The sequence below is a fragment of the Orussus abietinus genome, unplaced genomic scaffold (assembly GCF_000612105.2).
Source record: "Orussus abietinus isolate OABI.00-Male unplaced genomic scaffold, Oabi_2.0 scaffold247, whole genome shotgun sequence".
NCBI lineage: Eukaryota > Metazoa > Arthropoda > Insecta > Hymenoptera > Orussidae > Orussus > Orussus abietinus.
This window is the reverse complement of record NW_019394396.1, coordinates 92,437-113,343: the sequence shown is the minus strand read 5'-3', so window position 1 is coordinate 113,343 and position 20,907 is coordinate 92,437. Positions and strand designations below refer to the sequence as shown.

General features: G+C 42.8%; 1 protein-coding gene across 1 annotated transcript; it reads right to left on the bottom strand.

Moving 5' to 3' along the window:
* Positions 1 to 4,612: 4,612 nt before the first annotated feature.
* Positions 4,613 to 20,025, bottom strand: LOC105694508. The gene is made up of 5 exons (XM_012415241.1): positions 19,493 to 20,025; positions 17,757 to 17,967; positions 6,216 to 6,285; positions 6,021 to 6,143; positions 4,613 to 5,946 (listed from the first exon to the last, which is right to left on the bottom strand). Exons 1-5 carry the CDS (start codon positions 19,508 to 19,510, stop codon positions 5,754 to 5,756), a joined length of 615 nt encoding a protein of 204 aa, XP_012270664.1. The 5' UTR covers positions 19,511 to 20,025; the 3' UTR covers positions 4,613 to 5,753.
* Between the last annotated feature and the right edge of the window lie 882 nt (positions 20,026 to 20,907).

The window sequence follows — 20,907 nt, the reverse complement described above, 5'->3', positions numbered from 1 at the left end:
ACAATCGTAAGAAAGCTCCGAGATGAGTTGGCTATTCTTAATCTGTACTTAAGAATCTGTTACTAAAAAAAAAGTAATATCTAAAAGTGTCAGCACAACTTATTTTAATTTCAATATTCCACGTTCATAAATTCGTTTATTAACGATTCTGGTCCATTTGTGACAAATATCTTGGCTCCACTGAAATTAGATTTATTTTCTTTTCTTAATGGGGCAAATTTTTAAATATTCTCAATTAGTTGGAATAACCTTTGCAAAGGAAAATTTCATTTTTTTTTTAATTTCGTACTCCTACGTGGCAACAAGTGGCTGTACGGTTCAATGACTTCAAGAAGAGGAAAGAAGAACTATAAAAGCAGACAACGCCGGTGACCCTCTCTTCCGGAACAAACGTCGTCTATATCCATCACTCCTATCTTCTATTTGTTCTCGCAGTTCTACCTTTCTTGGAGACATTGAGTTTTCGTGTCTGTGTTCGATGCCAAATACCACGTGCAACATATTGAATGCAAATTTGTAGTCCGTTATTTCCGGTCTGCTGAATAAAACACGTTAATAAATAATCAGCTAAACGATCGACAAGGTTTGTTCGGTAAAGACTTCTCTACAATAAGTGTTGCATAATATTTAGGATACATTTTTGAATAATAAATGTATATACTACATGAACATGAATTTTTGTGTATTACGGGTTACTATGGTTTTCAGATAGTCTAGAAAGTTTTTATCGAATGACCGGCAGTAGAATCACGACACGATCTCGCCTCGCAGTCACATAAAAATATATGTGGGTGCCCAGTAGTCATAAAAGAAATCTTAAAGATAAGAATATATCAGTATAAATGCGCGATTATTAAACGATGGATAGACTAGAAATGAAATCGGTGAAATTGAAATTCATTTTTGGTGCGGCTCTCCTTTGTACATTTTTCCTAAGAATTATTAAGATTAATAAGAAAATATAAAAGTCATCTCTCATACAATTCTCCCCTCTTCCTCTGACTCTTTCGTCCCTCATTAAAACTATTCTTTTAACTCAACCACGAGATTTTTCAATTGAAATCAATGAAATTCAAGTATGACGACCCGGTGAGGTAGAATGGCTGGAAATATTACGTGGCACCGTTTCCGGATCGATTTGACTTCGGACGTACATTTATTGACCCACTCCATAAAAGCTATTTCCGAATACTCCGAGGGGCGTGGAAATTCAAATAAAAGATGAATATAACGTTACAAAGGTTAACAGATTGAGAAATTGGGGAAATCATATGAAACTGCACCCGAATCGATTCGATTCCAGACGAACGACCCATTTGCTCTTCTTACGGAAGTTATCTTCGAATTTCCCCGACCACGCCATGTGACGTGTGGGTATCGCGACGATCTTTTCCCCCTAGGTATAGGGTCGTTCCCGAGATCGTAAAGTATACGATCTCTTTTACGATGACGGACGGTAAACTAAATTACAGTCCCGTCGCTATTCGTGAAGAACTATCCGTATAGTTTCTGTTAAAAATTTCCACGTCCGTTACACGCAGCAGTGGGGATCCGTCCAAGAAGCGAGCGTGCGTGCAAGAGAGAAGGAACGCGTTTCCAACCTGGACCCGACGAGAAACAGAACAAGAACTCCACATACAAATTACGGCGGCCTACATTTTTCTAGTTTCTTCTTTTGCTAATTCTATTGACCTGTTATTGCGACTGCGTATATATTTTTTTATTTTTGTTTTGAGCGTTGTTAAGGAGGGGGCAGTGCGCTTCACGCTTTGAGATGGATGAAAAAGGAAGAAAAGATCGAACAATGAACGGGTGAAGATATACCGTTATTATTCACCGATTTGAAATTCCCTGGTGTACCATATTAAGTATGTTATTCCTAGATAAACAATTAACACTGAGGATGAATCGGATAGAGAAATGTCGATGTAATTGTGGACCTTTGACGAATGTCTTGGCGTACGTGTCAAATGAACTGGATTTTAATACGCTACTGTAAACGATGCTTTGAGGGGTTTCCATGCCCCAACAAAGGACTCATAAATCAAAACAAGGACCCCTTCCGCGTTACTTATGTTTGAGTTTCCCTACGCACGTACTTTTCGTACTTGTACGACAACATTGTTTAGAAACTGTGACTAATTCCAATCCCACAAAACGTTTTCCCCTCGACGTGATACCAACAATAGAACGCCACAGATCGAGAATGAAATACAGAAACGTACACATGTAAATACCTACTTTCTACTACACGAGGCTCATAACAAATGAGCGATGAAATTTATGCACAGTTGTTAGATTTCCGATCTTACGACGAAACATTGTTTATTGCTAGTAAGATGATACAAAGAAAAATCAGAAGACAATGGAAAAGGCAACATTTTACTTCATTAACCGGAATGTTTAGAAAATATTTGTAAGCTGACTCAAATCTAATCAAATGATTTCTTTATGGGTATATTTTCGTAAAATTTTGTTTCGCATATAACACCTAAAGCACGTATTTGGCAAAAGTAACTGATTTTATTGATTTTGTGCGATTAATCGCTACTACATGGATATGACTTTGTAAAATATATTTTTCCAATTGGATGTATTTGGCGCAAGTTTTTTTATACCGACGGTATTTTTGGGGTGATACCATTAATACCCATGAATTTTGGAATAAGGCGATCACGGCTTAAACCGATATAGCATTTTTTTTTTTCGAGTAACAATAATGTCAGTTTAGCAGAGGATTCAATAATTACCACAATTTATTTCAATATATTAAATACATAAAACATTGATTTTAATCATTTATATCACGACGGGGAGAAGGAGGGGCGCAGCAGAAGAAAGAGTAAAATAGCCCCATTTCGAACTCGTTATTATCCTCCTCGTTATTACCGTTTCAATTGTCTTTATTAATGTAATTACTTTAGGAGAGGGGATGGGCACGAAGGGATGGTACCGGGAATATTTGGGAAGTGACAATGAGACAAAGAACGGTCCTATTCCAGGCCGGCAACACAATCGATATCCACACCTAGAGCCATTCATGGGGTGAAATTTTCCACTGATACCAAAACCAGCTGCCCCTCTGCCATTGCCTGCCTGCCCGACTGACAGTCAGTTTGTCTGCTTGTCTGCCTGCCTGCCTGCAAACTGTCGGATAAACCTATCGATTATTTCATAAAACTTTGCCCACCCTGCCACGCTCCTTCAGACCAATCTCTTTGTTCTTTGTCTCTTTGTTCGGGGCTCGTGCGAAATTTACCGCCGAAACTGTCGACGCTTTCGAGCACCCTCGATCTTGAGGAGAGTCTTCGCTGTCCAGGAAAACCTGAAATTGATTTTTAGCCGCAAAATGAAGAAAGCGGCGGGTCGAACCGACGAGGGTTTAGCCAATCCACATTCTTTTTGGGTAGGAAATGTGAACACTACTTCTGTGGGTTAACTGCTCCGAAAGGAGCTAAAGAATCAACATCTTCAGAATTTCCTCTTCTCGGTATATCGCCTAGTTCCTGTTTTCCAACACCATGTTTTTTAAGAAATAATTTTATTAATGTTCTTTCGTACATTCCTGTATAAATTCTCGCACAATATAATACAATAAACAAACCATGTTCATCAATAAATAATATTTTAATCATTGACGTATCTTCAGTAGAGAAGAACATCAAATCTCTAAACCTTGAAACGCAACTAAATGTTTATTAATATTGTCAATCCCAGAGACGTAATACAACCACATGAAAGGATTGCAAGTAGTATGGAACGTATGTTGCTTTATGCAAATACGGTTTTTGAGGCTACTATATACATTAAAAATAACTGAGCCTTGAAATAAAAATATTATTGTTATATTTTGTGTTCCCCGAGGGGACCTTTCATTAACAGAAAGGGGAGGTTTAAATATTTTTTAACGAACGATTCCATTTTCTACTCATTTGATATAAAATAACGAATCCCCTCGCTTCTCTCCCTTCATTACGTCCTTTTTTTTATACTGGTACGTACGCACACTATGCGGATTCGTGAAGCGATTGTTTGCTGCGAGGGCGAGGAGGAAAGGCGCGGCCTCGCAGGGCAGGTATCCTTAATAAAAGCCCTTAGTTCCCCCTTTCATGGGAATCACGCGATATGCATCTCCCCGATTTGTGAATAAATTTTCTTCTTTTATTTGAAGCGTCATGCAGTCCCAGTGGGTGTCTCGTGCCTTCCGCTATACCTCGGCCTCAAGCTTCTCGCACGAACGACGTCGACCTTTGCGGTTATGCTTACCGATATAATTCAGCTTGATAGTCATAATGGAACATTAGCCCTACATACACGAGCGACCCTCTTTTGATTTCGAGTCATTATTAAATATTTCCCACATACCCACACAACACGGAAGAGTCGTAAATGTGGTGACAAAAAATTGCGTGCTAACTTCCGAGGTCTTTCCTATCCCTCATTTCTAATATTCCATTATTAATTCTGATTTCAACTTTCCCTGGCACGCAAGAGATTTTGGTATTAATATGTATATTTCGTAACTCAATTTAATCTTAAGCTGTATTTGTTATTTATCAAGTCGTAAGAAATAATTAAATGGGAAAATTCATGTTTTTTCGCGGGACGAATATTAAAAGCTTGGAATACTTGTGCGAAAACAAAGTCACAGAGTTATGAGCTCATATATGAGCTTCTTCCGTAAATTGCTGGCCATTTACATACTTACTTTGATACTTTTAATTTAGTGACATTAATAATACATCAGAGGGTATGTATACGAGAAAGCTTCTTTCGGTTCAAGTAGTTTAAAAAGTAAATGTGTAACTACTGCTGGATTTTTCTCTGAGGCAGAAAGCTGTTTAACCCGGGATGGTTTTAATCTTAGGGTTTTCCATTACTGTTTTTAATTCCGGCCTTTTCCATTTCCACGTTCACATTCAAGAGAGAGATTTTCATGTTCACATTCTCCATTTTCCGGTTTAATTGGAGGATTTTTCTGTCATTCGTGAAGTTGCGAGGGAAAATTAAATTCACCCGAGACTGACAATTTTAATCTGTGACGGGTATTAAAAATATGCACCGGTAAACACTGCATGGTGCGTTATAAATTCAAGCCCAAATAAATCTCTCAATAACTGATTTTTTTTCAGTTAAAAATAGCTACTGGTGTAAAGTTAATCGATTTCACGATATACGGTTCAACATGCACGATTGACGAATTCGATGACGTTGTTTCTCCAACTTCTTTTTACGGGCGGAATGAAACATATTTGATTGAAATTTATCATACGTATATATCCTTGGTAATTTACAAAAATATCGTTGCAATATGCACTTGAAAAGGGCACATGGTGAACTACTAACGTCGTATTTTTCGATCACAATACCCATATACATCTCCACATATATGAATGACCGTTATTGTATTCGTCACCGTAGTAACCTTAAATTTTTAATTCTTCAGTATTTGCGGTGTTATGTAAAAACATTTATAAAGTACCTGACAGCAATAAAGTTCACGCTAGACGAAAGACGCTCTGTAAACGAGCGTGAAACTTCGGGTTTTTAACTTTAACGAGTTTGAAAGTGATTTAAAACCATTAAGGAATTCAATCAAAGCACATCCCGTGAGAAAGTAACATACTCAGATCGACGATAGAGGGCGACGGCACCTCGTAGTTGGGTGCAAGCAGGCGCGTATTCGATGCACGTAATTCAATTACACGAGAATCGCTTCCTCGTGTGTCTAGCCGTGCGCCTGGCCCAGCGATTCAATTAAAGAAAGTGCCTTTGTGCGATCGGCCGGTCTCGCACGGGTTGCGGTCTGCACACACAGGTGGCGCCACGGGCGAGGCTGGAGGCCAGGAGATGGGTCCACCCTGTGTTCGGCATTCGCCCGAATACAGTTTACCAGTTACTCCCTTCCGCTCGATACTCGACGAATACGTAGAACAAATGCCGAGACTAAATGTTAATTAATTACCCAGATACCATAAAATCATAGATGTTACAACATGAATTCTTAACGCGTAACCTACCGCTGACTTTCGAAAGAAACGGCGATTGCGCGGGTCCGAAAGTTTGCTAATAGGCGTCCAGGAGATTGATCGTTAACCATCTCTACTCTTTCAGTTCCCTTAGAAGCTGTACATCCACTATTCCTAGAAAACAAAATATAGGTGACTTAACGAATTCTTCTAATCTACCAGTGGAATAAAAATTGATCAACCCACGTTAATCTTCTCGGATAGTCGACGAACTTCCCCAGAACCGTTCGACGATGAAACTGCTCTCTCTCTCCCTCTAAAAAGAAAAGACGATTATATCTCATCTAATTACTAGAAGCACAGAGTATAGACCTTCCCATTGTAGCCTAAGCGCACCCGGTTCACGGTGTGCATAGAGCGCGCGACCTCAACACAAACAGCTGCTGCGGGTGCGCGCACAGAAGTGCCCTGCACGTATTACTAGAGTCGGTAAGGTTTCGATGTGTTTACGGGCACCCTCCGACCCGTTCGGGCCGCGGTAATTGTATGCTGAATTATGTGTGCCGTTAGTCTGTGTGCGAGCGCGAGGTGCGCCGTGTGCGTGCACTCGCGCGAGCATAACTTCGGAGCGAGTCGTAAGTAATTTATGCCGCGGGCCCGCGGCGTGTTGTTCGCTGTGTTCCTAGGGATTTAAAGCAAGCGTGAAAATAATTCAACGCTAAATTGCGCACGCAACGTTTATAAACCGAGCTCCGAAGCTACGTGCCGGCGAGCGCGGCCCTTGGGACGCGAGCGCGAGCGCACGCGAGTGCAAGGGCGCGCGAGTGCGCGGGGATGCGCGCATCCCCCTAATTGCACGCCGAAATTGAGCGTAACATCAATTTCGACAATTAGTCATTCGTTGCGCGATCTCTCGGGTAATTGCGAGTACTTGCGTCGGCGTGCTCGCCACTCGCCGCCCGTTCGCGCGAGTCGGTGCGAGTGCACGCTACGCCCGGCCAGCGTTTAAGGTGAAGTGAAACCCCCTTCAAATCAGTCAATTCGAATACAACACTTTTTTTTAAGGGTATTAGACCAAAATGTCCGAAACTTTGACACATCACTCCTGACGATCTAAGAATTGTCCTGACAGATTCAAAATTTGGATTTTTGGAAAAAATTGTTTAACTTCACCCAGACCAGAACCAAAATGGCGTCAAGCTCTCATATTTCGATCGATATACAATTATCGAAGGCTCTGATATGAGAAATGAAAGGGTCAGGATAATTTTACGACAATTTAGAACACTCTGGTAATCGATAAACTCGCATTTGAACGGGATAAAGGCAAAAAAAGTGTTGTATGCGCTTCTATGCCAAAACGATGGAAATACGAGGTCTCGGAGTGAAAATTGAATTGACCTGGAAATCACAGATGGCGAAGGGGGTCCCTCTGCAGTCAATTAGGGCTCCAGAAAGCACGAATCCAGAGGATTTCTGGAGTTTTACTTCGATTGCTTGATATTTATTGTACGAAAACGACAGGTGGAGTATGCCATTTGGTACGATATCCAATATAATTCGACACAGCTGTCAATATAAAAACCAACGTCGGCAACGTAGGCATTTAGAAAAATCTTCTTTATCAACGTCGATCAAGTTCCTCGACGTGTATCACTTCACCTTAATTCGGCCGACCCCCAGTGTAGTCCGTGTCGAAGCGATAGTAGCGATATAGTCGCATCGCTCCTGCAACTTTCATCGGCCGACTCGTCTCGTTTTCGAACCTTTCTTGGCCTAGGCCTCTTCCCGCCCCGGAAGCGAGCGCAACCTAACGCTAACACTCGACGTGTCCAAGGTTTCCTTCTTTGCCTCGTTTTCACCAAGCCTCTTATTGCCTACGCGGCTCGGCGGGCTGCAAGTGGCGTTCGTCGCTTTTATTTAAAACGCTCGTTGATGTCGTTTTTCCCTGTCCTTGTTCGCCGCCCCAGACGACTACTCGGCACTAATAAGTGCCGAGTAGCCCGACGTGACGGCGTTGTCAGGCCAAGTTTGTTTTTCGTGGATTCTCACGTTTCGTGTTTCTGCACTCGGGAGTATCGCTGACGTGGCCTCGATACTCCTCTTGTTGGTTCACGTAAGAACAGATTTTTCGGTTACCAAAGCCTTTCGTCGATTTGAAATGTTATCGACGTTCCGGAGCTATTTATTTCCGGACATATTCACATATTTCATTGTGCGGGGAGAAAATGTGTTAATATGATTATTTTATGATTTTATCGTGAGATGATCATGGGTACGTGTAGATATTGATTGCATATCGTCAGATTTTTGAGAATGTAATATACTGTAAATGCGTTTTATATATATAGCAAATTATTACATTTTCTTGATTGTTGCAGGTTTATTATCTACCTTATGTACCATTTGGAATTCTTATCGAATATTTAATGTTTAAAAATAATGTGGCTTTAACTGGGATGCGCATTAAACGTCCCTGCATTAGGAAATTCCTCATCCTACCTGAAGTGCTATTTAGTGCCGTAATTTAGCTGATATTAGGTCCTTTTACGTGTTTCGGAAGGTTATTCACGACGACCGAACTTGCACGGAATGCTTTTACGAGAGATTCGAAGTAATTCGATAATGCAGCGAGTCGGTATGCATCGGTAAACGTATACGTGCCATTTGAAGTTGGAAACTTGAACAATGGAGTAGCTAGCAGGTCGGCAAAATTTCCATCCCGACCCGGTGATATACTCGCTGCCCGAACACGGACAACGCAATTATATTGTGTGCAGTCCGAGCATCGAATGTTGATAATCTCGTTAATGAGAATCGAGAATTTAAGCACGACATTTCGCGTAATATGCAATGAAACGCACGGAAGGCGCGTAGAATAGAAATCATGTTTTGAAAGGCCGGGCGCATAATTTGATTGTCGAATTCCGTGTGAAATTTGACAAGTTTTATAATTATACAAATGTAAACAGTCAGTATAATTAAATTGTATATATGTGAATGGCCAGATTGACTGATTTATGTATCTCCAAACGTATAAATATTTCCTGGTGATCGGAAGATTTTCTAAAGCCTAATTTCGTCGAGGTCATCCAAGCGTTCAGGTGGCAAAAAATTGATAAATAACCTATACCGTGGTGCACCAATTTGAGAATTGCCCCACGAAAATTTCTTAACGTGGCTAAAATTACTTTTCGAAAGTTAGACAACTTCAGAATTGCGATTGAAGACTTAAAATAACCATCACTGGGAACAAGGAAGCCAAAAGCCGATAGACGAATGACGGGCTAGGGACGGAACGAGATATTTGCCGAGGCGAAGGAGCCGGGCAAAAAATCAAGACTCTGATGGTGAAAGAAAATTAAAAAGACAAGGCGAATTTGCCTCTGGAAGCCGACAGCCATGGAAGTTTCGTCGCTTGGGCCAATCTCGAGAAATTGCCCAGTTGAGTTTCATTAGGCGAGAGGGTCGATTAGCGCGGCCGATTCTCTTTTAATTGAACGGCACCCGGGAAAGAAAGTAAGCACTCTCCTCTTTGCCGGAGAACGCTCCTGAACGCTGAGCTAGAAGAGTTTCAGAACTTCCAGCTCGGAGGAAGAAAGACTTCCGAAGCGGACAACTGCCCATTACACGGAGAACTGCCGGCCGATTAACATAACCAACATAACCAAATCAACGAGCTCTCTTTGAACTCGCTCGATCTCCTCGACATTGAAAAAATACTTTGCTAAGGAAAAAGTTTTTCAGTAACGAGTAGAACCGAGGCTCAGAATCGACTCGACTGGACTTCATTTTATAGGCCAACATGCCTACCGTAAAGTAAACAGTTTTTAATCGAAAGAGAGGCGAGCGGTATATAGGTGTGCCAGTTCAGTGTTTTAGATTTAAACGTATGTGACTCGTTACTCCGTTAATATTAAACATGCATCGTTATGTCCTCTTTAGAAAAATTGTTAAATCCAAGCAGTCGCTCCAATAATATTAACGTATTTTACGACGGTCGTATTCTACAGCAGTTAAATGTACAGTAGTAAACCCAGTCTCGTTAGTAAATTTATTAGATCCAATAAATGACAACCAATTGGTTGAAATCATCATAAATTCCTGGTTCTTGCTTGGCTGGATGTACTCACTGAATATTATTCGAAGAAATTGAACGGTGGATGGATAAATGAAATCGTATGAATTACAATTTTTTGAATTCAGGTAATAATTTCCTTCATTGTAACCATTTGAAATTCCTAGGGGGGAAATATGCATGTATTGTAATTACATCAACTTAAATTTTATCAATTGAGAAATGATGTTCCATATGTTGAGAATGTTTTTCGCGTTTATTCTTTACATTTTGACGTGACTCGGAAATAAATGTAATGAACCACGTTGAATCCAAACAAGACCTCCGATTAGGTCTATGACAAGGCTTATTTAATATCGAATATGATCGATCACGTATTGTTTCGTCATCCTACCACCAATTTCGATGACCATCGCTGCAAGGCGAGGCGAAGATCGATCAGCCGATCGATCGGCACCCGCCGATCTACCAGAAGTACAGGGGGAGCTCTAGGGCAGTTTAAAATTACTGCCACCGGCAATCTTGGCGATCACCTGTCCAAAATTCCCACGTCTTGGGACCATCTTTCAAGGCTGAAGTGAATCCGTAGGGACTCACTTGCAGTGTGGGTTGCATGGCGACAAAACGTGGTAGGAGGACGCGCCTTCCGCCATTGTGATTTTGGCCCCACAAAGGGACGCATGTTCAGACACGTTCCCTGTTCCGCCCCTGGTCTTTCTTTGCGAAGACGATCAAGCACGGAGAACGCTACAAAAAGGACTCGTCAAAAGGGAGACCGAAAATCTTCAACGTGCTTGAACTCGAAACCCGTAAAGATTAGCGAGCCACTGAAACGAAGCGGAGAGACGGCTCATTCGAGGAATGGCTCTGTATTGGTGTAAAGAAAGATTTTCACCGTTCAACATTTACACTTATTTTCTAGGAAAGTGAGAAAAATAATAAATTCCAATTCCATTCCGTAACATCGAAGGAACTCGAATAAGACATGGTTTTAAATCAATTTGGTTGTCAGTTTAAATATGTAATTAATATGTTATGACGGTGTTGAGTGGCATATTTTCTTTCCCTCGTATCGCCTATTATCCTTTCTTTTAAATCTGAATAAACGTTTAATGGGTCCAGTCGTTGAATGAATATTTAAGCATGCTTACATATGCACCGATGAAGTGTTCACGTTTTAGAAAGTCTTGTTTTCCAAAAGTAGAAATATTATACGGGGTCTACGAAAAGACGCGCGACCAAACAGGATCCGGAATCCCTCTCAGCCACCGGTCTTTATAAAAAGAAAGATTAAAATCACGGGGAACAGTAGAGACACTTGAAAAGAAAAAGGGGACCTAATGATCATCGACGCGTTTGAATTCGAAATCTAAGATTCTAATTTTTGTTCCCGTATAGATTATCAGGTTTCCATTATGTGCTGTATTCTCGATCCCTTTTTAATCTTATTCCTAGAGGCCTTAATGAAATGGTTTCGCGGTTACGTATACCCCTGTACAGAAGGCTAGATGTATAGCAGGGCTGTGGATAAATTTTTTCTTTTTCAAAAGCAATTCACAAGTCTGCCAAGTACATACTTTGTTTCCATAGTTATATTAAACGTATGGAGGTGATACATACAAAGGCGATACATACAAAGGCATAAGTTATTTTATCCTTTTTAAGGTCAATTAAACTGTATAGCCTTAAAAAGCGGTAATAAGCTGCAAATTAAATACAGATACAACTTTTCTCGCTTCGACATTTTCATATTTGTGAAATTATGATATTTTTGAGGTTATCAATTAAATATTTGTCTTTGTTATAATGTTTTTATTATTTGAATGTCGCAAGAGAGACGACGTTATAAAAAGAAATTTAAGATCAGCAATATCCTGGTCGATCAGTACCGGTTGATATGGTTGGACAGGATGACATGGGGCTTGCAGGATCGACGAGAGAGGATACGATCGCCTCGGGGATGCGTATAAAAGAAAACCTGCCACATGGTCCGAGACAATTCAAAAATGGAAGACCGAGGATGCCGTCCCAAGAATCATTTCTTAAATCGCTCATCTCAAGATCTACGTTTCTATGGAGGAACAGCGAGCAAAAAATGTTTATACGATCAAAAATTACTGGATCGCCTCATGATTATCTCCCCTGATAGGAGTAATGTTTTTCATTCTGACTGGATTTCATTTGCTGGCATTTTGTCGTGCACATCGCGTGGCATTTTCAATTATGCAAATAATAATGTATTAGCGAGCAGACCACGGTGAGTGGCAGCGTGGCGCGACACCGACTACGTTACTCACGACCGGCAGTTAATAAATGAATTAATAAATAAGTAATCGGATCGCGCGACTGGTGCGGAAGCACTCGTGAATTATTCACTCCATCGGATCTAACCGTAGAACGGTCACACCACTGTTTGACAATTGTCACGTTTGGTTCTTCCGCTAATCTATGCCGCATTAATGAATGCTGCCGACCCAGCAAATCATTCGTGACCAGTATCGTGTATATCGTCTCCTGGAATAATGACTGTGGTTTTAATTTCGTTAAGGCGGCAGAATTTAATTTGCCGATCTCTCCTTTGTTAACGCTGAATTACCTTAATACAATTTTGAGAAAGCCTTTCCTTAAGTGAAGTCACATAATTTTTTCCTTTGAATAATAAAACTTAATAAAATGCGCACAAATCCTAAAGAATGGAAAGAGTGTATGTATATCTTAGGAAGAATGAGCATTTAACATAATCTATTTATCGAATGCCCGTAAAGACTCACGCGAGCAGTTAACGAAAAGTCTCGCAGCTTACTTGGCATTGTTTTAAATTCATTGAGCCCCTTGACAATGATGTCTGCCTCGAGTTTTCGATGACCTTCGGAGTGTTGGTGAAAACAGTTTGAAGTATCGCTCAAAATGTCCCTGACACCCTTAACCTTATGGCCATGTTCTATTTAGAGACCCAGCTTGTTGCCTCACTAGCCAGATCTATAGAAATGATGTTTAAATACATATAACATTGCTTTTCTATTACCAGTATTATTCTTTATGTATATTAACCGTTTAACTTAAATGTTTCGATTTTCTATCGATACTTATTCCTATCACGTTATAGGACCTAATCTTAGAACTTCCGAGTTAAAACTGACCCCGTTTTCGCAAATTTCCAATATATTCTTTTATTTCATTTGCATCCCCATTTCCTTCAAGCCTAACAAAGAATGCCGAAATCCGCATCGAATCGTGGTCTGATTTTTAGGGATGTAAATTCGTTCCAACGCCCGACCTTGACAGATTCCTTTTCATTCGTCAGCTGACCCGCATCTCTGGTGTTAACCAGGCTGGTTTAGCATAATAATAGACCCGAGCCTTTTGAGAATCACTGCTCCAATCCACCACCGTATTACGCCCCGCCGATGCATTCGTATTTCTCGACAGCATTGAGATTTTCTCAACCGCTATTGTGCCGTCATTCCGGCCAGGATCGATCGGACAGGTCTCGAGGACGTTGGTGAGGCCCTTAAAGGCAACTTAAGCATAAGCATAAGCACGAGGGGCGAGTATTTTTGGTCCTCTTGGAGAGTCAGCGGAGAGGACTACCGTGTTACTCCTAAAAAGAAGCCCTTCGCTCGGAGAGGGACGGCGATGGCTGCGGGGAACCGAGGTTTCTTAGGACCCACACGCCGAGGCCCTAAAAACCCGAGGGGAAGGACGAGGGCAGGGAGGAAGGTCGTGACGTCACGGTACCTGTCTAAAAAGGGACACAAAGAGGGGAGAGGGGGCGCAGGGAAGGACGTTAGGGATAGGCCTGGTAGCTAGAAATTCTAAGGGATTTCCTGGAAAGTGCCTGGCGGAACAGGTTTCCGCTTGTCCTATGCAGGTCCTAAAGGGTCAAGCAGATTTATTTTGAGGACTCACGGTAGGACCCGGGGGTTCCTTCCAGGTAACAAGTAAACTTTGGTCCATTACTCTTGTGGTCAAGTTTCTCATTCGTCTTAAATTCCCGAGGAAAACATTTCGGGAACTTCTTCGAGGCTAGGGCGAATTGACTTTTATAATTGGAAGTAGGATTGCGTTCCGTTGATGTCTGGCAATTACAGTTGGCTAACAATATGAAATTCACATGAACCCATTACCGCAACAATAGGCTACCGTGTGCTCCAAATGCTTCGGCAGTAGCGCATTATTGTTCCGAGCTCCTCGTATCTCGATAGTTACTGATAAAGCAAAGCTATCTTCTCCGGCATCACATTTTTCAGATTTTAATGGCACCTCCGCGTTGAATTGGAAATGATCGCTGATTAAGTCGAAACTAGCCCAGTAATTATGTCGGGAGGCTGTCGAGGCCGGATTTTAGAGAGGTAGGCAATATTTTTTTTCCTATGAATAATGGCTGTTATTATGTTATTCCGCGGCACGTTTTCTTGCCGAGTCTTGGTTTTCCCTTCCAGTGCACAAAACTGACGGCTCTTATTCCTTCAGGCGTATACCTAAGGCTCCTAAGGATCAAGACAGATTTATTTCGAGCTAGGGGCCACGGGATCCAATTTCTTTCAGGTAGAAGATTCGGAAGGGTCTAGGCTTTTCCCCACGTAACTCGATCCAATGGAAAATTTGGAAAAATTTTACTGCAAACCAGACGAGCCTCTTTCTTTCGTCCCGTAACGGATTTTCTTTACCCTTCCGTAAATTTTCTCCCCCATCTCGATACGTATTTTTGCACCCCGACACACCTCGAAAATGTCGTTAAATGAATACAATTTATTAAGGGTTATATCTGCTAACGCTGCCTGAACTTTCTCGAAGCCGGAAAGAAACGCGACGCTTCGACACTAGGCACGAAGAAAATTGATACCGTCCTTCTCGGAAATGTAACATTTAGGTCCGTAGGTTTTCAAGCCTGCAAAACTCCCTTCCGTTCGCATGACTTTTTTTCTATACCATTAACGCATAATTGCCAGGTTCAGACCCTCTCTTAAGAATTTTAAGAGAAGGTAAACCCTCCCTTTGCTGAATTTTTTAGCGAGCTGCTGGCCCCTGTGGCTCCTACGCTCCGGGATGTGCACGTTTGCACGCACAAGTGTTGAGCGATGGCCCACGCTTGAATGCAGCGGCCGCCTTGGTCTTTATGTTACTTTGTGTCTTTATATAACTATGCACAAAGCGTGTGCCTCCATTGTATTCACATGAATATACATGCATTCAATTGGCGTGCCAACTCGTCGCGTTTCTATTGCAGCACGCGCACGGGCGAATTAGCTCGAGTCGGTAAGAGCAACGAAATTACGTGAAGCGTACAAAACAGACGTAACAATTTAGAAAGTCTTATCTAATAACCTCTTGTTATCAATCGATGACCCATGGGACCATGTCGTTTTTAAATAAATTATAAAGACGGTTCAAGATCTAACTGCGGCGTTTAAACCTAATCGAAAAGTAGTTTTCTGCGCCTTTCGCTGGGAATGATGCGAGTAAATAATTTTAAAACAATCGTCCTCCCGTTCCAAAAGAAGAACACGGTCCTGGTTCTCCCGTTAAGTCAGGGCAGAACCGAAGATACTTTATCTCGAGCCCACGAAGAAAAAAGATACGAGCAATAGGTAGTTTACCCCGCCGTCAACGTTCGCGAATTCGCGACGCGGTCGTGGGAGTAGGAAAAGGTTGCACGTGCAAGTCGGTCGACTGCACGGGCGTGCACGTGCACGAAATACGCGGACTCCTAAGTGTTCCTCTGCTTTCTCTACGGACGTTCGTGAATGCAAGCGAGCATGTGCGCCACGGGTTGCCCCGAGTGTGTACCATCGAGTATATACCCTGGTAGCTGTTTATGGTTCTCGATAACGCGCTCTCCGCTCCGAGAGAGAGAGAGAGAGAAAGCGAGAGGGACGAAGAGGAAGAGCAAGAGCGAGGCAGGGAGAAACTCGTTTCTCGAATGATGCGCTCTGCAAGGAGAATAACATCCCTCTTTGCTCCTCTCCTCCGCCCTTTTCTCTCCCCCGATCCCCCTCCCGACCGGCCGTCGTAGCCGGTCGACGAGTGGAACATTACAGGGGAGACCCAGAGAAAGAGAGAAAGAGACCCGACCGCGAGGTGACGCGAAGGAGCGGGAGAAATGGAGACGAGGAGAACAGGGACCCATTCCTCTTCGTCTCGTCCCTTCCGAACGCATACGTATCCCACTTGCGCGAAGGTCGTCCCTTCGCCGAGGACATCGTCGGTGGACCCTTCGTCACGTAGACGTCACCTTGGCTTGACGTCATCGGACCCAGCTAGGGCCTCCTCGGTCGTCCCCCACGTTTAACGTTGCCGAGAGTTGCCCTTCCCTGTAGATTAGAAAGTCATTTTCGGGCTGCCGCGTGCATCGGAGATGGGACCGTTTGATGGGACCGTCAATGTCCTACCTGTACCTGACTTTTTACCAATACCATTAAAAATGGTACGACTGAGATGACTGATTTTGCTTTACACAGAAATTCGCTACTGTTGTCGGTATATAGATTTCATGGTCCGTGTAGATATCGTTGATACATGTGCGTATAAATAAATACAATACTGTTGTTCAAACGCCACTTGGTCTTTATTGCGCCTTTCGGAATCAAATCCATTGCCAAGCTTTGCCGGCTGTTCCCGGCTGTTGCATGTCTCTAGAGATTAGAAAGCCCATTATTCTGATATCGTTAAGGCACTGCCGCTAGGGCTGCTTTGATTGACGTGCAAATGAGCTCTCGTTTATCGGTCTCCTTTACGTTTAAATGATTTTTTCTTAAGTACATAAGAATAGGGAGCGTTTAGCGTGATACTTCCGAAGACATTATTGCGGTTGTCCTGGATATTCAGTGATTACTCCTGGCAGTGTCCCTTGACGTCGAGCCGCGGTATCCGACTCTCCGGTACTTTTGCATGGCTCCGTAGATTAGAAAGCCGCCAGAAACTACAACACGCAGCGGAATAACTAAAAGCTCCGCTGATCAATTCTGGTTTCTCCAGTCGATCCGACTGTTATGGCTGCTACCAGGCAGCGTCATTATTTCGACGCTGATGTTGTCGAGATAACGTTGCGAAGACTGCTTTGATTTACGGGAAAATGAGCTACCATTTACCTGTCCGCTTTATGGAAGGTAAAGACACGTTTAATACACTATATACGAATAGCCGACGTACAATGCAGTACTTAACGTCGAAGTGCTGCCACGTCTCCGAACCATCAGCGTTCCCGAGTCAAGGTCAGCCCCAAAACGATCGAATTCATCATCCTTAGGATGAAATTTCTCGACTTCGTCGTACAATCTACCCGGTTAAAATTGAACCTTTCAGCCGTTTATCCGTACCTCGAAGAATAAGAAAGACGCCAATTTTAGTAACTGTTGCGGTCAATTTGTTCGTCGAGTAAACATCGGTTTACCAGCTAGAGTTACGTCGCTGATCAGCTTTAATTAGTTCTCTTCGCGTAGCGTAATGTCGCGCGAGCTCGGCTTTTCACGGTACTTTGCTCCCCAAAGCACGAGTTACGTCGACCTATTTATCAAATGCATTTCCAACGAGAGGGAGATCGCACTCGTTTAACTATGCCAAGGGAAGTCAGGGGGTCGATCGGGAGAGTCCACTGCTGTCTCGTGGGTACTCTGCGAGAACGGGATCGAAGTAAACCTGGAGGTCTACCGAATGAACCGAGTTTACCGATCGATCTATGAGCGTCGATGCGATCCGCACGTACTTACCGGTTCTACCAGTTTCGGACACGCGCTGAAGGATGATCTTGTCGCTCAGGCGCACGCCCCACACCACTCGGGATCCAATCTTGAATTGATGCGGTTCTTTTGTCAAAAGACTTTTCGATACTCTGGCCGAGTGTCTCGGAAAATCGTCTGACCGCAACCTCACGTCGTCCGGAGTACATCGATCGTTGGATTTTTCTAAGAAAGGATAAAACTAAAAATGAAAAAATATAAATATTTTGGGCACTTACAGGACAGCGATCTGCCATTCCATAGAGAAAACGCGTTCATCGAGAAGGGATTAAGTTAAGCAAAGAGAGTTTTTAATCTTAGTAAATTGTGTTTTTGTACATCGCGACATTGATGCTTCTTATATGATCATCCCTGCTTCACGGTAAATTAACCGTTTCAGTCCTAGGGGATATTGAAAAAACACTGTCGAAGAATCCCGAACAGCGCAACCGCGCTTTCTCTAAATGAGTACGAGAAGACCCAAGCAGCTCGATAGCGCTTTGTTTATTTTCTGTCGATGGATCCCACTCGGCGCGATAGCGTTTCTTGAATTGTAAGATGTATTATTTACACCCTTGCGTTACGATTTAAATTCCAATAGCGCGTGCCATAAACAACAAAAGTGTCGGTCATACATCGGTCCATTTCACGGTTTGGCTGAACGTAACTTCTCATACGGTTTGTTTACATTTAGCCCGATTGACATACCACGTCTCTCACACGTTTTGTTCACGTTTGGCCCGATTGATTTACCACGTCTTTCACATGATATTGTAAGTTAAGAGGTTAAAAGAAGGAGCTATGTAATGTACTTAGATCAGTGAATCTGAGCGACATAAAATCTGAACAGCGCAATCGCGCTGCCTGGGACTCAAACGGTTAATGTGTCAAATGAAAAGCAGATATATGATGAGGAATTAACAATGCTCTGATATCGAATGGCTTTACAGTAATTATTGGTGGTAATTGATATAAATAGACGTCTTCCTGCTTGTAAACAAGTTGTTGCGTAGAATTACAGGAAGTCTTGTATTATTTTTCTTTGGGTTGGCGACTAAGTGATTGCGGATTTTTTAATACCGCTAATAGACAAAATCCGCAACCATTTAGTTGCCTACCAAATATTTTATAGAAGTTAAATTCGGATTCATATTATACAGTGCTCTCGACTTTTCAGGATGCCAGAGAATTATGAGGCCGTTGGAAATTGTAGGGTTACGCGTGAGCGAAGATATACGTTTCCCTTAAAAGGATAGTTTGAGTTGTGGTAGATTCCACTTACGTGTGAGAATCATTCGATTTCTTTATCGTCCATCTCGACCCGTTTTCGCAACTGTAGGCACCAAAGTTACGCGCGTCTTACCTTTACTGCGTGTTACCGTTTATTTCTCACGTACAGCCAGTTCACAATGGTTAGCAGAAACCTTTTCTTCACAATTTTGACAAGTTCTTCCCAGATCATACATGGCTACTCGTACGATTATGTAACATCAAAACGATAACTTAACGGATGATCATGAAACAAATTAAGCCTCTTAACTAAACGTTCGAAATTTGAAATTACCACTCATGAAGATTCTCATAAATAACTCCCCTCTATAACGTGAAGAAACATGGAACTAGATTTTAATTACTTCCTCTTTCTACCAAATATTCTATTTCTTGTACGAAAGGGCCTCGCCGTTTAATCTACTAATTTCCTTTGTACACTTTAGGAAATTACTCACCTCACAGAGAAAGAACATTCCAACTTGTTAGGTTCGTAACTTACGTCTCGGCTGCTTAACCGCCTCAATTGTGAAAAACGCTTATCAAGCCAACGTTCCCGACCTTGCGGAGCATGGTAACTCGAATTAAGCTTTACGTACACTGGCATATTGCCTGGCTGCTTTTGAGTTAAGTGGAAGTCTGGCGTCAAAGTGACGGCAGTTAACTCCTTAACTCCTTATACCGCGGAAGAAGAGTAGATCACTCACAGCCTCCTCTCGGAGATAACTCTTCTCGTTGAGCGAGGGGCATTTCAAGACGGCGATGTACGCCGGTCCTCGCTTTCCCCTCGTTCACCCGGGAACCACCCTGGCCGATCTTCTCCGAGAATCGTCGAGTGCTTTCGGTGGTTCTCGAAACGCTGGCCGCGATGTCGCAGGTGATAGCTCCGACCTCGACTAAATGCCTCGAAGAGCGCCCACGCAAACGTCCACGTGGCCCAGTGTCCGCGCGTGGGTACGCTGCACCGACACGCCGGCGCGGAAAGGAGCAAAAAGCTTCCTTATCTTCTGAAAGCAGACAAGCGTTGCCGGGGCGCTCCTTGCCCGCTATATAACGCTTTTACTCATTTATGACCGGCTGTTCCGGTATACGCGCCTTAACGAAACGTCTAGACGGCATCCCGATACGAAGGTGCTAAGCCGCTCCAAGACGTGCTGGATAATCCGTTTTCAGAAGATCCTAATGACTTTGGGTCGGGTTTTGCTTCGTTCATTCGATTAAGTGTTCTTCAAACCTAAGGTCTGTCGAATTTCCTTCGGAACTGGAGCATTCATCGATACTTCTTCGAAGACCGTGGAAACTAAACGGTTCTACAAAATGTTTTTTCCCTGCCGATTATCCCGCTCCTTATATAAATATTTATTCGTTCAGAATTATGTAGTACCCGTATCCGTGCATCTTTTCACAAACAGGGCACGTCTTTACGGTGACGTCCCCCGGTCTGGGGTGTGCGGTTTCCAGGCAGTTACCGCAAAATAAAGAAAGCCGATGGATGGGTTTGCTAAACGCTCCTAACCTTGAGTACCAGCGCTCCCGAGCAATCGAAAGATTCGTCGGTTGCGGCCGATCGAGAATACGGAAGGCTGGTGATGCATTATTCAGAATTTACACGGTATACTCTGTACCGGCTAGTTGATATTTTCCTTTCGGAGCATTTGGCTGAGGGTCGGGACCGGAGCTGCATCCAAGGGTTCTAAATGGAGCTCTGGTCTAAGGGCATCGTCGAGCAAAGGCATCTTTAAAGACAAGATACACGCGAGGCACCGGACCACCTCCACAATTAGGACCGGCCCGAGGCATCAAATCTCCTCGGTCCTGCTTAAGATTAGAACAGCTCCGTTTTAAACTTTCGAGTGGAAATTTCGACGTTGAG

What these genes read in the sequence shown, in the direction of transcription:
- LOC105694508 (XM_012415241.1), bottom strand. An exon ending in GTCCGAAACTGGTAGAACCG is followed by an intron (nt 6,286 to 17,756) that starts GTAAGTACGTGC and finishes TTTTCTTTTTAG; the next exon opens with AGGGAGAGAGAGAGCAGTTT. An exon ending in GACTATCCGAGAAGATTAAC is followed by an intron (nt 6,144 to 6,215) that starts GTGGGTTGATCA and finishes TTTGTTTTCTAG; the next exon opens with GAATAGTGGATGTACAGCTT.